The sequence below is a fragment of the Apis laboriosa genome, unplaced genomic scaffold, assembly GCF_014066325.1.
Source record: "Apis laboriosa isolate Shangri-la unplaced genomic scaffold, ASM1406632v1 scaffold50_cov145, whole genome shotgun sequence".
Lineage (NCBI taxonomy): Eukaryota > Metazoa > Arthropoda > Insecta > Hymenoptera > Apidae > Apis > Apis laboriosa.
The window spans coordinates 586,487-602,822 of NW_025223540.1; the positions used below are offsets into that span (position 1 = coordinate 586,487).

The 16,336-nt window shown below is 25.1% G+C and overlaps 2 protein-coding genes across 2 annotated transcripts in view; one reads left to right on the top strand and one right to left on the bottom strand.

Moving 5' to 3' along the window:
* Nucleotides 1-450: 450 nt before the first annotated feature.
* LOC122717444 (tax1-binding protein 1 homolog) lies at nucleotides 451-4,630 on the bottom strand. The gene is made up of 9 exons (XM_043941497.1): nucleotides 4,502-4,630; nucleotides 4,271-4,426; nucleotides 3,645-3,776; nucleotides 3,351-3,551; nucleotides 2,486-2,701; nucleotides 2,056-2,229; nucleotides 1,026-1,234; nucleotides 700-965; nucleotides 451-617 (listed from the first exon to the last, which is right to left on the bottom strand). Exons 1-9 carry the CDS (start codon nucleotides 4,628-4,630, stop codon nucleotides 451-453), a joined length of 1,650 nt encoding a protein of 549 aa, XP_043797432.1.
* A 3,429-nt stretch (nucleotides 4,631-8,059) lies between these two features.
* Nucleotides 8,060-16,336, top strand: part of LOC122717428 (protein GDAP2 homolog) — a 91,208-nt gene continuing 82,931 nt past the window's right edge. Inside the window, exon 1 of the mRNA XM_043941473.1 lies at nucleotides 8,060-8,323. The gene's annotated coding sequence lies outside the window, so the exon portion shown is untranslated. The remainder of the gene's footprint in view (nucleotides 8,324-16,336) is intronic.

Below are 16,336 nucleotides of genomic sequence, written 5' to 3' on the forward strand. Positions count from 1 at the left end.
CTCATGCCATAATGCACTTGCTTTGCTGTGTTTACAATATAAAAATAATGAAAGCTTTTTCTTAGGAATTCGATTGTGCACATTATAATATAATATATAATTTACAATCAGATTTTAATTTTAAAGAGAAAATGTAAAATTTCAAAATTTGAGAATTTAAAAATTTAAAATCTTAGAAACGTGAAATTTATGATATATTTAAACTTTAAGATATTTATATTATATGTTGATATAATATTTTAAAATCTTTTAAAATTAAAAAATTTTAAAATTTGAAAAGCTGAAAATTTGGAATTTTGAAATTAGATATTTGAATTTTAAATGACATCTCAAATTTCAAGATATACATATATATACACATGTGCATTAAGATTATGCATATTAATGATTAAAATTTGGAGCTTCAAAAAAATTGAAATAAAAAAAATTAAAAAATTTGAAAAACATTCATTACTTGATAACACCAAATTTGGCATTTCTACCCTTTATCAGAATCGCGGATAAGCCATTTTTCGTCACGTCAATGCTACTACTATGACGCCGTTCCGCATAGTTATCGATCATCTGATACATTTCATCGGATATCTCCAAGTCACATTCGCATTGAAGCGCCCATTCTTCGAAAGGAAATAAACAAAATGAAAATACGCATGCAGTTTTATTCTCGTATATGAATATTTACTTAATCTTACTATCTACCTTTCACATTATCGCTATCAATCTTTTTGTTAATACTAAGCGTCTTTGACGTATTCAAATGACAATCGCAACAACATTTTAACGAGTCCACGCTTATCAACGAATCCATATTTTGCCCGATATTTTTCTCGTCATAGATTGTATTTTTCGTATCATCTAATTTGTCCTCGGCACAGTTAAACTGTTCGATTTTACAAGTGGCTTTGCATGTATTATCTTCCGGTTCGTTCGTTGCGCCCGTGGCCTCTTTCGTTATATAAGAACCGCTGGAATTATTAAACAACGCGCTGCTAGATTTGCAATCTGCAGTTCAACCCGTTTCTTACCGCCGATTCTCATGATCCTCTTCTTTAATCCCTGTCGCCTCTATCGAAATATTCGTATCGAACTGAGGCTGCTGCTCTTCTACGGACAAGCTAATGTCAAACTTTTTCTCTTCTTTGACAGCCGTGAATTCTTTTTTCACGGAGAACTCTATATCTTTTTTCCAATTCTTAATCATAGCTTCTTTGTTATCCTCTATTTTGAATATGTGCTACGAAAATTATTTCTTTATACATGATCGTTGTAAAATGTTGATTTTTATCGATAACTATGCAATTTGATTTTCTCAATTTTCACTACAGTTTTTTTTTTTCTTTAAATAACTTCGTATTTTTTAAATAGAATCTGTGCATATATATGATCTTCACTTATTTTTTATATATGTTTATCTTAATATAAATACATTTTGGATAATATAAAAAAATTTTGAATGAAATGAAAGTTATTTTTTTCCTAAATTCTAATAGATTTAAAATATTTCAATTTTAACTGAATTTTAAACATTTCAGAAATGCTATGAATAGATTTATCAATAAATATCAATAGAAATGAAATTGATGTCATTATTATTATGATTTCAGTGGTTTAATAATTATTTTATATTTATTTCCACATTCTACAAGCTTTTTATGGATAAATACTAATGATTTCTATGAAATATCCAAACTCAATTGGATTGAAATATTTCAAATTTAATTTTTTAATTTCAAAACAATTCATTAAATAATTTTTTACCAATTCACTCGTTATACGTATTACCATCGGAATCACATTTTATATATACTTATATACTTTAAATAAAAAATAAAAGTTTTACTGCTCTTACATTTAATATAAACAAATATATATATAGATAAAATTTTATGTAACATTAGAAATATTTTTTTAAAAAATATATTATTTTCAATCTCCTTCACTTAACTTTTCATTTTAGCAATAAAATGAAACTATTTAAAGAAACATTGTAATAACTAAATGACTAAAATTGAGAAAAATCAAAAATTATCTTTTTACTATCAGATAAACTTTTACCGGTAATTGAGGAATATTCTCTACTCGTTCTACTTTTATTGTTGCTTCATTATTATATTCTTTCATTTCAGAGGATTGATTCAACATTGAAACTTCAAGAATAGGAAGAGGTTTATCACCTGCCTCATCGCGCATCAGAGGTAGATCCTTTGGTTTTATTTTTTGTACAATCATCTGAAACAATAAAAAATTTTATTTCCATTAATATTATTTTATTTCTATTATTTAAATTATTTTATTTCTATTAATAGAAATAATGAAAAATCGTTTCACGTGATCTTTTTATTTTAATAATTGCATCAATAAAATTTAAAATTTTCCTTAGAAAATTGATCTGATTAAAACTTTTTAACTTATTCACATGACATGATTATTTTAGATAGTGAATGTTTTAATAAAATAAAAAAAATATAAAAGATAAAATTAATACCTCTTTTCCTGATTTATCCATAATCTTTACAGTTCCCATGATATTCAGACATTTGAACATATCCGCGATGAACGTCTCGTAAGCTTGCAATTTCTTTGTCAAAACTGTTTGCGCCATTCTTTCGCTTTTCACAGTTGCTTCTGTTAATTCTAAGTCGCGAGTGAGACGGTTCACTCTCGATACGAGTTGTTCATTATGCAATACTAGGAATTGAACCTAAGATAAAATTTTTTCATGATGATATATTATTGGGGAACTTTTTGGAAAAAGAGTGATGATAAAAAGATAATCAATTGAAAATGATTAATCGATCAATTAAAGTTCGAAAATTGAAAATGTTATAAAAATCATTTAAATTATACAGATTATTAATGTATTCATGGAACATTCTCAGAGAACCAATTCTCCAAGATAAAATAAAATATAGATTGAGACTTATTATATGAAACGTAGATAAAATGAAAAGAAATTGTATCTCATTTCTTTTGTCTCGTTTCATCCGAAGTAAATTTAAACTGTTTATAACTTAATAAATAAGTCTCAACCGAATATTTTTATATACCAACTTTTGTTTGTTTTGGCCTCTAGAATTGATCCTACCAAAAATAATATTACTTTCTAAAAAACGATTGTTGTGTCAAGTAAAATGTAACTTTATTAACTAAACTTTATTATTTATCAAATTATTTATCAACTTTATTATTTATCAAATCGAGAAAAAGAAATCATAGTTTCTTTCAATTTTGTAATATATATAAGCTTTATAATTTTTTTTATTAAAAATTAAACGAAATATTCTAATATTAAAACGAAAACAATCGATAAAAGAATACAAAGGTTTAAAATAAAACTATATTTATCTCACCCTGTTCGTGGTGAACGATGCCGATTTCGAGCAAAATCGGCACGTTCTCTCCATTTTCTGTCTTTGATCTCCAAACGATCGCCTCGTACGATACGATTGAACGATATTGTCGGTCGATCGGCTACATCCGATTATCTTTCCCGTGTTCCCGATTGTCGGTGACAGAATCGTGGGTATATGATTATCGTTGACAATGTCATACTGCAAAATTTCGTTCGATTCTTAATGATGGGTTGACGTTTGCACCGACCAACCGGAAATTAAGAAATCGTCCCGTTACAAGCTTCCACTTACGTTCGGCGTATTCGAGCTTAGATCGAGGGGACGAACATTTGGGGTCACAATGAAGCGGAAATAAGAGCTAGTTCCTAAGATTTCTATTTCTTTGCTCACGTAAACGAATTGATAATCGACGTTTGGCAGTGCCTGTATATGAAGTTTTTAATAAATAATGATGGAAATCGAAAATTGTTTTAATTATTATGATTTATAAATTATTTAGATTCTTAAATATTTTGAATGAATTGTAATTTGTTCTATAAAATTAAAAAGATCTATTGAGATTTCTTAGATCAAATTTTTTAAATTATGATTTTAAATTATGATTCGTGAACCTCTTAAGATCAAAGGAATTTTCAAATTAAAATTTGACATTTTATTCAATTATGAAAAATATAATAAAAATATCATGTAATTCCAATTTCATTCAAATTATTTTTTAGCATTCTTTTATTCAATAAATTCTTAGCATTTCTCGTACATGAAAGTGTAATAAATTTTTAAAAAGATTGAAAAAAATCAAAGATTGAAATAATAAATTTTGAAAAAGATTTAGGGAATTAAAATGAAAGAAAATCCTCGAATTCATTAAATTTAAGAATCGTCTACCTTATAGCATTATTATAATAATATTTAATAACCTCTCGATGGAAAGTATGTAAAAACGTAATATTTCGATTGGATAAATTCGATAGATTCTTAGGTGATACAGTGACGTATTCAAACGTAAGATATTGCTGTAAATTGGTCCATCCTCTTGGAAAAATTCCGATCCAATCACGCGTTGATGTATGAACCTCAAAAATTCGATTATCGTATATATTCGTACGATGTAATTAGTTACCGTGTAAAATCGATAAGATTTCACTCACTCTCTCTTGTATTGTATAATGTACAAGTATGTTCTCGTCGATACTGTATTTCGTTCTTAATTTCTCAAAATGAACTCCATTGGTATACTGACAGTGAAACGTGCCACGTGCACAGCAATACATTTTCATGAATATTTTATGACAGAGGAACAAAGTCCAAAGAGGAGATCAAGAGATCGCTTTGAAAACAGTCGAATTCAAAGTGCATTTATTATTTGAGAAGAGATGATCAAACCATCGTTGATATAGAGAATTTAATAAACAGAAGACTTACAAATCTTGCATACTTCAGTATTTTTAATTTTACACGAATTAAAATAATTAATAGTATAATATTGACCGACTAGTAGTCGATTTAAAATGTGGTTATTTTAATATAATTATTCTAACTTCTTCTCATAGCATAATTTAGAATATTTTAACGCAATAAAATTTGTAATAATCAAAAAGTATAAATTTATTTTTAATTTATAAAAATAATTAAAAATATATAGTATTATATTTATTACTGTATTAAATTGTTAGATCTATAAATTAATAATAAAAATTTAAACATTAAAATATTATTGATCATATTGTGTTTTTTCAATTTTTATAATATTTATATTTAGATTTTTTAGATTTATAAAAAAATATCTTTTTTATATTTTAGATTTTTCTAATTTAATCAATATTTGTTTTTAATATCTTTAATTTTGGTTTTTTAATTTATTATATCATTTATATCATTATTATTATTTTATTTATGTATTTTACATTAATTTTAATAATTTATTTTTATATTATTTGAAGATATTCTTAGAAGATCAACTCCTCGTGATAAATGATTTGAAAAAATTATATCAAATTAAAGTTTTCAAATCGTATTTGATTAAAAATACTATATTAGAAATATTATAGAAATAAAAAAAATTATAATATTCGACAACTTATTCTTTGAAAAGCAATATCAAGAAAACTATATTTTAATTTATTTTTTATACTTTAATTTTCTTTAATTTATTTTTATTTTCTAAGTTATAATTAATCTCAGATTTAATTAATTTTTAATTGTGATTCAATTTTTTTATAATCTGATTAATTTTTATTTCAAATTAATTTTAATATAATAAAAATCCATAATTAATAGGCATTGTATAATAATTTAATTTTCGTACGGCTTAAATAAATAAGAAATGCCCCACCAGTCAATTAGAAACGATTAAAGTGAATTTTAGCGTGAGGCATCATTCATTTATCGAAAATCATTGTGAAAAAATTGTGTTATCGATTTAAGTTACGTGATTATGCTTCAAATAGTTTTATTCGTATTTTATTAATGAATTTATAAATTATTAATTGTTTATTTATTTATCCATTAATCCAAAATTGTGATAATAAAATTAATTCTTTAAATTTTTTTATGTTTTTGTCTTTGTTCATTGATTGTTGAAGTTAACAACTTGCATTACAGTGTAAATCTATTTTAATTTAGTTGTTTTATTTTAATATAATTTTATTCTAATATAATTGTAATTTTATATATATGTTTTGTAATTGTGATTTTTATTTGCAGATTATCATTTGCTTGGGATGGAATACTATGATAATTTACAATTAATAATTTTCATACATATCACATAACATTTTATTTCTTTTCAAAGATAAATGTATCTAGAAAAATTTTTATTGCTTTTTCATTAATACTGAAATAAATATAGAACAATTAATTATATATTAATTTGATTTTATTTTTAAATAAAATTATTTTTAAATGATTTTATTTTGAAATATATTACTTATCTTACTTATCTTAAAATATATTATTTATCTGCTTATTTATCATTCGTATATAAATAATCAATTAGTGTAATTAATTTTTTATTCTAAATGAAAACTCTTTTAACGGTTAAATTATTCTTTTTTCTTTATCTACTTATTTTTTAAAGTTACAGATTTAAATTATCAAATATTAAAGTAAAAGTAGAAAAATTATATTTTTATTTCTCTTATAATATTATATTACTTTTAAAATTTTACTTTAAAGAAATATATACATTAAAATAATAAAATATATATATTATTTATTATATTCGATAGAAAGAAAAAAAATATAAACAAAAAAATATATAAACAATATTTTTCTTTATATATATATGCGCATAGAAAAATATAAAAATATTCATTTTTGATATATATTCAAATCAGTGTTTCAAGAAAATAAAATGTTCATTTAATAATAGATAAAATATAGTACAATTTTTTTTCAATCAAAAAGAAAGTTTCAAAATAATCAATAATCAAAGTGTATCGTAATATCAGATAAATCATTGTCTGTAATGTAATGCTAGATTAAAAGTAAAAGTAAAAAGCAATTAGTTCATCACATGTATAATGCATACATATATAACGGAAACATTAAGATACATTATGATATTTTGAAAGTTTAAAGATATATAATTTTTTCTCTTTTCTTTTTTATTTTATTCTAAAGTTATAGTAATCAGCATAAGTTTTGGTTTATAATTTTTGAATAATTTATTTTATTTTGAATTTTAATTTGAATTTTGAAATTTAATTTGAAGTTAAATTTGAAATTAAATTTTGAATTTTTATAATTAAAATAAAAAATTATATTCATTTTATATTTATTTATATTTATTCGATTAATAATTAAACAGATAATTTATTTACCTTTAAAATAATAATAATTAAAATAATAAATGGAAAATAATAAAATTTAATTCCTATGTTAATCGTAATTAATCATAGAGGGCGTAAGAAACACTTTGATTCTTTTCTTTAAGGTTGGTATTTCAGAACACGAAGTACCATAAGATGCCATTTCATTTTTAGTTTCAATTCTAACCATTGGTAGCGTTGTAATCTCTTCTATGCTGAATTGATAAGGATGAAAATGACAAAAAAATGGTAATAAAGTTAAAAAGTGTAAATATCGTAATTATATAAGAAAAATATATTACATTATTATCATTTATTATCATCATATTAGAGTTATAATTTTTTTTATGCGCATATATATATATATAATAATTATAAATCTAAATTCATAAACTCAAATGTAAATTATTTTATAAACGCAAATCACTATTATTGATTGTAAATATGCTGATTAATAAAATTTATTTTTTTATTCAATTAATTCACATATTGCTGTAAATTATATCATACATATTAAATATATTCTTTAAAATTATTATATTCCTAATATATAACGAATTATTAAAAGAAAAAGAAAAATTTGAACAAATTAATAATAATTAATATAAATTCACCATTTGTAGAGAAATATATATGTGTTATAATTAAACTAAATTAACAAAAGTTAAATTTACCGATAAAGTAACAATGAAAAATTATTGTAACGCGCATTACACATGTATGTTCAACAAAAGAAATTTTCGAAAAATGCCGCCATATTGTAGATGACACGCGCATGCGTTTCGTCTACCGCAACGTATTCCTATTGGTCAATTCCGGAGTCGGCTCTCTGGAGTGCACGCGCGCTCAGGTGCCGTACTGATCGCTTCGATGACAAGGCCGCCAGTTACTGTTCGTGCACGAATGCGACGAAATACCCGAACGTCTTGGCGGGTTTTCGCTCGGAGCTGTGTTCACGAGACCAGCTCAGCAACGAGGAAACGAAGGTGACGTTTCTACGAGAAGGAAACAGTGAACGTTTAACTGTAAACGAGAAGAATAAGGACCAGCATCGAGGTGGTACTTGCACATAGGAGACACCAACGCACGGAGAACCTGTCGAGCACCTGAAGTTGCATTTTAGTCCAACTTTGGCCGCGCTGATAGGCGGACGATTCGCAGGTGAGTGAGCTGTAAACGATGCGTCGGCGCGACTAAGCACGCGGTTTCTCCATCTCGCTTTCTCTCGTATCCTTGTCACGTTCACGGATTTCAATGAAAAATTTCCGTGCCTATCCGTTGTATATTCAGATATTTAGTTCTATGTATCTCAATGAATACGTATATTCGTATCTCCTTCAAACAATACTCAATCTTTTTCGTTTCAAAATTTCGCCTATTTTTTTTTTATTCTATTATATCGTTCGAAAATTCACGAAATCGAATGATTCCGAGATTGTGTGACGGCTCCAAGTGACCGATGAATATTTGACAGGAGACTGACAGAAATTCGATTAATAGAGGCGCTCTGCTCGAGACACGGATCGTTATCGATGCTGTCCTTTCCTGACAGATCTTTCAAATACACATATCCCTCTTGTTTCGATTCCCAAAAAATGATTGCATAAATGGTGATCGAATATAAAGAAGAGAGCAATCTTTTTAACCTGTTTCAAAGTATTCAATGGATTTGCTTGTCTCTTTTCTATCAATGGATTAATCGAGATTTAATCGAGACAAATTGATGATTGAAATTAACGATTTGAAAGGATCAAAATAACGGTCTTTAAGCATTCTCTTAGATTTCCTAAACGTATATAGCGGAAGAACTTCTCTCGCGACCTTGATCGTACAGTTGGTATAGCGGTATACTCGAGCCGCGCGCGTCGATAATTCCTGTCGTGCATTCTCTGTCTCGTATTCGCTGTCTTCGCGCCAATCCACTCGTTCCCCTCTCAGCTGTGCATCGATACCTGTTTACAACGTGTTCCTTCCCGATCCTTGAGTATAAACGTGTTTATTGCCTATCAACTGTCAAACGTGGAAAAATTTTACTATTAGGCAGCAACAAATTCGAAGAAATAGGAATTAGGATGGAATAATGAAATTTCGAAAATATCGATTTCGGAGGTATCGTAGAATAATTTTTCGATTTTGATACGAGTGGGAGTTAGTTACAAGTTATGTGTGTGCATTTATTACGTAATATATAGAATTATTATTAAGTTAAGTCTACTGAAAGTGCAAATATGATAAATATGGTTTAAATGGATAGTTCAAAGATTGAAATTTCAAATAGCTTTAAACGTAATTTAAAAATAAATTTCATTGTATTCAAACGAAAGGTCGCGACTTTCGATATTTACTAATTAAAATTTTAAATTAGAATTTCTTACATTATTAAGTTATATTGAAAATATATGATAAAGTTGTGTTAAATTTGATCATGAAATTTGAAATCATGAATAAGATGCAATAATAAAAATCATTCATACGGGTGGTTTTGAAATTGAAATTTCGAATAATTTCATTTAATTTTGGAATAAATTCTTTAATTCAAATTTAATCTAATATCAATATTATTTGATTATTATTGATTTTCAATATTATTTGATTATTATCTATTGCATCTATTTGCAATTTTAGAACACGTTTGAATTTTATGAATAAATTTTAATGGAATAAAAGTTTGTTTCGCTGAAAACGTGTCAATTCCGATTGATTTTCGGAGAAGCGAAACTTTTTTCTACATCGTAGAACTTTGTAGAATTTCTATAGCATTCATCTGAAATATTAAAATCGAAATTTTAATCATTTTTGTATAAATGTTAAATAAACTAAACAAATTTATATCTACTCCGAATAAACTGCGAATTCGTGCAATTCGAATATATATTTTCAATAAATATTTTCATAAATCTTATTTGTTTAAATTGAGTTTGCATTTGAAATACATTTTTTCATAGATTTTTATAAATTTTCTTCTAAAATTATTTTCGAATAAAGTTCGTTCAAATTTCACGTTTGAATTTGTTGTCATAACTTTTAGATTGATTCTTTTATTATGAGTTAAATATTTTTAATTTAAAATTTATTATCTTACATGTATATACACACAAATAATTAATCTTTGATTAATTATAATGTATGTATAATTATAATGTATAAATGATCAATTGAAGTGAAACAAAATATATGAAATAAGTAATTTTTTAAAATTAAAAACGATATTAGATATTCTAAATATTTTTTCAAAATATTATAATTCAAAAATAAATCTCAAAAATTATTTTGATATTAAAAATATATGGGAAAATAGAAATAAATATTTCTTCTAAATATCTATATATTGAATATGTAAAATATTTTTTGAATTTTATTCTATATCGTATAATTGATCGAAAAATCAGCATTGATTACGTAATCGTCATTAGTATTTTACATAAAAAACAAGAATTTTCAGATGCGAAAATGAAATAAATCTTAAGTTTAAACTTCTTGAATAATTTAATACCAAGTTTTACGAAGAAAATTTAAAGTTTTATAATACGATAAAAATTTTATTACCATTTATTTAAACTTCAAAATTTTTTATTTCGAAATACATGAAAATACTTATAAAAGGAAAAAAAAAGAAGAACGGAACATTAGATCATCCCATGAGATAACAAAGGAAAAATAGAATGTAGAAATAATGGTAAACGGGTCAATTAGTTGAACATTTGCTTAGGTAAACTTGGAAATCTCCTTTCTGTTCCATTTCAGAAGTTCGACGTACCACATTCTGTATTAAGGTTTCCAGAAAGTCTTACAATGGAGCCTGGCAAAGAGTGTATTCAGTATCGTTCTCTTTATGAATCGAACAAAAGGCGACATTGCAGTCGCAATAGTCTGTAATATACTCAAAGCAATGGAAATACTGTAATTAATACAGACCAAGTATATTTAGCCAAATTGCAGAAATGAAATTCTATGGGATAATTATCTTCGATTCTTCGAAAAATTTAATCAGCAAAATTGAAAGACTTCGTGAAAAATGTTGAGTATTTCATCTCAATGTTCTTTTTTCCTCTTTCTTTCTAAATATTTAGAATATGTGATATAAATGTTATGTAATTAATATTATAGAAATTAATTTTATGGAAAAAATAAACATTATATAATTAAAAATAACAAATTTATTTCAAAAATTTATATTTGAATAAAATGTTTAGAGGATAATTTTAGATATTCTTTGGGTTGATAATATATATAGATACTCATTTCATTATTTAATTATTTAAAGATTACATTTGAATGTAAAATGTCTGCCGATTAATTAGTTCCAAATTGATTTCAAACAGCAGAAATTTCTTATAACGATTAAAAAATTTTAATTCCCCTTTATAAAATAAAAGATTATAAAACTTTTTTTTATTCTATAATTATTTAATAAAATTATAAAAATTCCTTGATACAGCATTTACTTAAAGTCAAAACTATTATTAATTTTATTAATTTTAATTTACTTTTTATTTAGATTTTAAAAGATGTAAGATACAAAATATTAATTTTCAATTTTTTTTTCACTTGCACAAAAAAATTAAATAATGAATTAAATAAATACTTAGTTTTAAATAATTATTCCTTTTATTTAATTTTTCATTTAAAGCAAATTCATAAAAAGATTATAATAAACATATACATAATTATATACATTGATTGATTTTTGTTGAATATATGAAAATATCTCTGCCATATCGATAAAAGAAAATACAAGACCTACTTTTGATAAATATTTATCTATTATTTCATTCTACAATTATACAATTGTTTGAAAATAAAATAAAATGTACCGAAATATTTTTGTTAAAAAAATAAAAATACTCAGATGAATATTTTTTTAATATTTTTCAATTGTATTGGAAACATATCTGTCTCGTCTGTTATCCATTTAATCGCGTCAATTATTTTTTCTTAAAATATACCATATCAATGCCTCGATCTAACAATAATTCAACAGTTTTCTACACTTTCAGTCAGATGTTAAAGAATTTTTCTTCAATAAAACAAACGACATTATCAACTCGATTTTCCTTCTTTTTTTTTTTCTCTCTCTTTACATAACTTTTTTGCGTTTCAAAGTGATAACCGATCGACGCAGTCACGTCACGAGTTAGTAATCTGATCGTTAAATGACCTCTGTCATTTATCGCGCAATACATAATGGGATCGTGCGAAGGAGTTAAAAAAGCGTGGACGTATAGCGAAACTCGATATCCGAGAATCAATCGAGGCACAATGGGCGATAATCGGAGCATGACAAGATGCAGATCGAACCATTCAATTACATGGTTCCGGATTTGTGAATTTACCGTAAATTATTCCTAGGACCTTGCGCTTCGGCCGCGGAACCAGATGATAAAAAAGTCGCAAAACCGGATCCCAAAGAGCTATCCCAGCTATTTCTGTCGTCGAAGCCATTCAAAGGAAAAGCGATATGCTTAAATGTTACGTGAAAGTAGTCGATAATTTGACGATGTAATGTGTACGTGTTACTCGATTCAAGCTAGTTTGGAAATTTGACGAGAAAGATTTAGTATTCAAAAATAAAATTTGCTAATTCCGCAATGGTGGAAAAAGTTACGTGACAAAATTAATCGCGTATATTTGCTTTGTTGTCTCGTATTTTTTTTTACACAGATTTTAAATATGAAAGAGGAGATAAAAATAAGTAAACAAACAAATAAAAAAATAGAATGTATATCCATCGTTATTTCAAATTCGAGTAATAGTCGAATAAAAAAGGCAAATACAAAAAACAAAGAAAGATGAAAAGTAAAGGCATTATTTTAAAATTCATAGTTGAGAATTTGTAATTTAAAAGTAAAATTTATAACACTTCAATTTTGAATATTAAGCAAAGTAAGAAAAAGATGAATGCGTAATGTGATGTTGAATTAATTTTCGATTCGAATTATTTGAAAACTTGACGAAGTAAATATTTTAAGTTTAAAAATAAAATTTATATCACTATTCCAAGTTTGAATCGTAAGAACAAGGAAAGTAAGAGCAAACAAACTTGCCTAATAAATTACGTAAAATGCATCCTTCCATGATATTTATGATAATAGAGTAATATCGCGAAATATAAAAGAGTTGGAATATATACAAATTAACGTGCCTGTAGAATTTGCTTTTGATTCTTTAAACGGAAATCTTGACGAATTCACGATAATTCGAAGCGAACGAAGCTTCTTTCTTCATGTCGCGTAAGATTATGTTCAACTTCATTATAGAGTAATCTCTAATTTCTCGACAAAGTTTCCGAATAAATTAAATCCTCTGACCCTTGCACTGTCCGCTTAAACAAACTCTTTGAGATCCTTCGTTGATAAATCCTAAATAAATTGAATCATTTTGTCTTCATTGGACTATCCTTCTCCAAAATGTTTAATTAGAAACTTCTCTTTGAGAATTCTGTAATGTAAAATCTTTGTGGTATTCTATATATTGTAATTTTTAAGGTAAATTATTTTCTAAAAACTTGTATAATTAAAAATTGATATTTTTAATTATTTTTAATTTAATTATTTTTGTAAAAAATTTAATCAGATGTAAATACAATTATTCTTTTCAATTTAATCGTGGTTTTAAATTGCTAAAAAAATTTTTCTTAATTAACCCTTCATAAGCAAATATATTTTTGATCATTTTCTTGGGCAATCTAGGTCGTTTCTTCTTTTTCTCTTTTCTTCTTCTTTTTTTTTTCTTTTCATTGTATTATGTTCTTAAAAATTCTGAAATATTTACTAAAATGTTTACTTTATTATACACTCTTTCATCTATTTAAATATCTAAAAAGTTTATAATTAAGCAAAAATAAAAATCGCTTTGGAAAAATTCAGAAATGAAATTTTCTCCCAACGATTTTCGTCCCAACGTTAAATCCCAATTTTATGCCAAAAATTGTATCGAAATAAGATCGAAAAATTCGAAAGCACGAATATTTAATTATAAAAATATAGGAAAATTTATACGATATTTTCTTGCACAAATATAAAAATAGAAAGTCATTTGATTATATAGATGATAAGAGAGATTCATTATTCGTGCACAAGTCGTAATTAGTTTATTAATTATGATCATATAAATTCTTGCAAAACATTTCTATCGTTACCAAGAAACCTTCATTCGTTTCTCAAAATGGCGATCCGATCGACCAATTAGATAGTCTTCTCACGAGAGGATAATTAAGGACTACTGTGATATGAACCAACGCAGCGACAAGCTAAACGTCTGCGGTTCATTCTCAAGATGCTGCGGATTAACCGACAGTACCAGTCGATCTATCGCGTTAACAGGGGTCACGCATTGATAATTTGGGTCGTGCGTTTTCGGCGAAGCGCATCGCCTTTACATCGATCCTCTTTATCAGTCGCTGCGTTCAAACCATATTAATCTATATTGCATTAATTAACGAATTTCATTGTGTTGCTCGGATAAGTGTATAAATGTAACTATGTCATTCGACAATTCAGTGGTCGATGAAAATATTTTATGTCGGATTAAATAGTATATAATTTGGAAACGTTGTGATTATTCATTTATTCTGGTATAATTTAACAGTTTGTAACACCTGTTTGAACTTGATTTTAAAAGAATTTTAAAGAAATGTAAGTATATATAAATATGTATTTATTTACTTTGATTTTAATAATTATTTATTTATAGATAAATTTTATTTTTTTTGAATAAAAAAGATACAATATTTTATATATAATGAGATATAAAAGATACTGATATAATTTTATTACGAAGTTGAAATAAAAAAAAGACATGAAAAATGTATCTGAATTTTCATATTATATAAAGACGACAATGTAATATTTTATATGAGATGTTAATATATTCATGAAAGGATCAATTCTGAAAGCAAAACAAAAAAATTGATGTATAAAAATATCATTGAAGCTTATTTATTGAGTTATGAACAATTTAAATTTGCGTCAGACTTTTGTGTTTGTTTCGACTCTCTGCATAAATTTGATTTAAATATAATATTCTGCCACTACGAATGAAAAAGTCAATTATGTTACAATCATGCTATAATTATGTATGATTTATTAGTTTTTATATTATATTTAAAATTTATTAAATTTTGATTAAATTTTATTTGAGTTTACAAAATTTCGCCATCTTGATTTTCGTTCAATTTAATATTTTCACTTTTAATTCTTTTGTCAATGAGGTAATCAGATTTTAAAAATAAAAAAAAACATTGCTTTTATTATATACAAAAGTGTTTTAAAATTACATCCATTCATGGAAATAACGATAATTTTAATATGTTAGAAGGGTTTAGTGAGATAAGAGGAATATTTAATTTTTTTTTTCTATTTTCATAATTGACGTAATAATCACTTGAATAATAAACTTAACAAGTTGCAACAATAAATTTTGTTTTCTGTGTATGATTTTTAACATTCTTGAAGTAGACATTGTTATAGATTTATTATTAAAGCTGTTATGTTTTATCTGTTACTAAGCAAAGATTGTTATTAATATCTGCATCTAAAAGAATTTTATAAAATTTTAAACGCAACAAAAATATATGATCTTTTCGATAAAATTACGTGAAATATTCTCTACAACGATTTTTTCCATATATTTATTTGCTTGAATATTGAATACATTTTCCGTAGCTAATATGTATTCATGCACTATCCAAGAATTACTATACCTATTACGTTGCAACATTATCTCTTGTAATTGATTATTTATGGACTGAGAAAAATTCAATAAACATATCTGATCCTTCATTTAAAAAAATTCTAAGAAATAAATCCTTCTTAAATATTTTTAATATCTAATTCTCTTATTACTTTAAATTCATTTAAGACTATCGAATATCTAATAAACGATTAAGTCGCTCGAATACTTATATAGATTTTCCAATCATATCAAAAGACAAAGAATCGAATCAATATTAGAAATTAATTTTTGTTTGTATATTTTTAAAGAAATTGCATATTTACAACAGAAAAATTTGAAAATCATTTTGATAAATTTAATTCCAATGTTCCAAATTTTTTACTTTGTTTAAATGTAAATGATCAAATGACTTTTAAATTATTTCTGTGTTTAATTAAATTAAATTTTTTAAATTTTTTTATTTTAAAATATATCTTAGAACATGCCAAGAATAAATTTTTT

Coding starts and splice junctions, on each gene's coding strand:
- LOC122717444 (XM_043941497.1), bottom strand. CDS start 4,630: ATGAAAATGTATTGCTGTGCACGTGGCACGTTTCACTGTCAGTATACC. Junction 3,552..3,644: donor TAAGCTCGAATACGCCGAAC/GTAAGTGGAAGC, acceptor GAAATTTTGCAG/TATGACATTGTCAACGATAA. Junction 1,235..2,055: donor AGAATATTCCTCAATTACCG/GTAAAAGTTTAT, acceptor TAATTTTCGTAG/CACATATTCAAAATAGAGGA.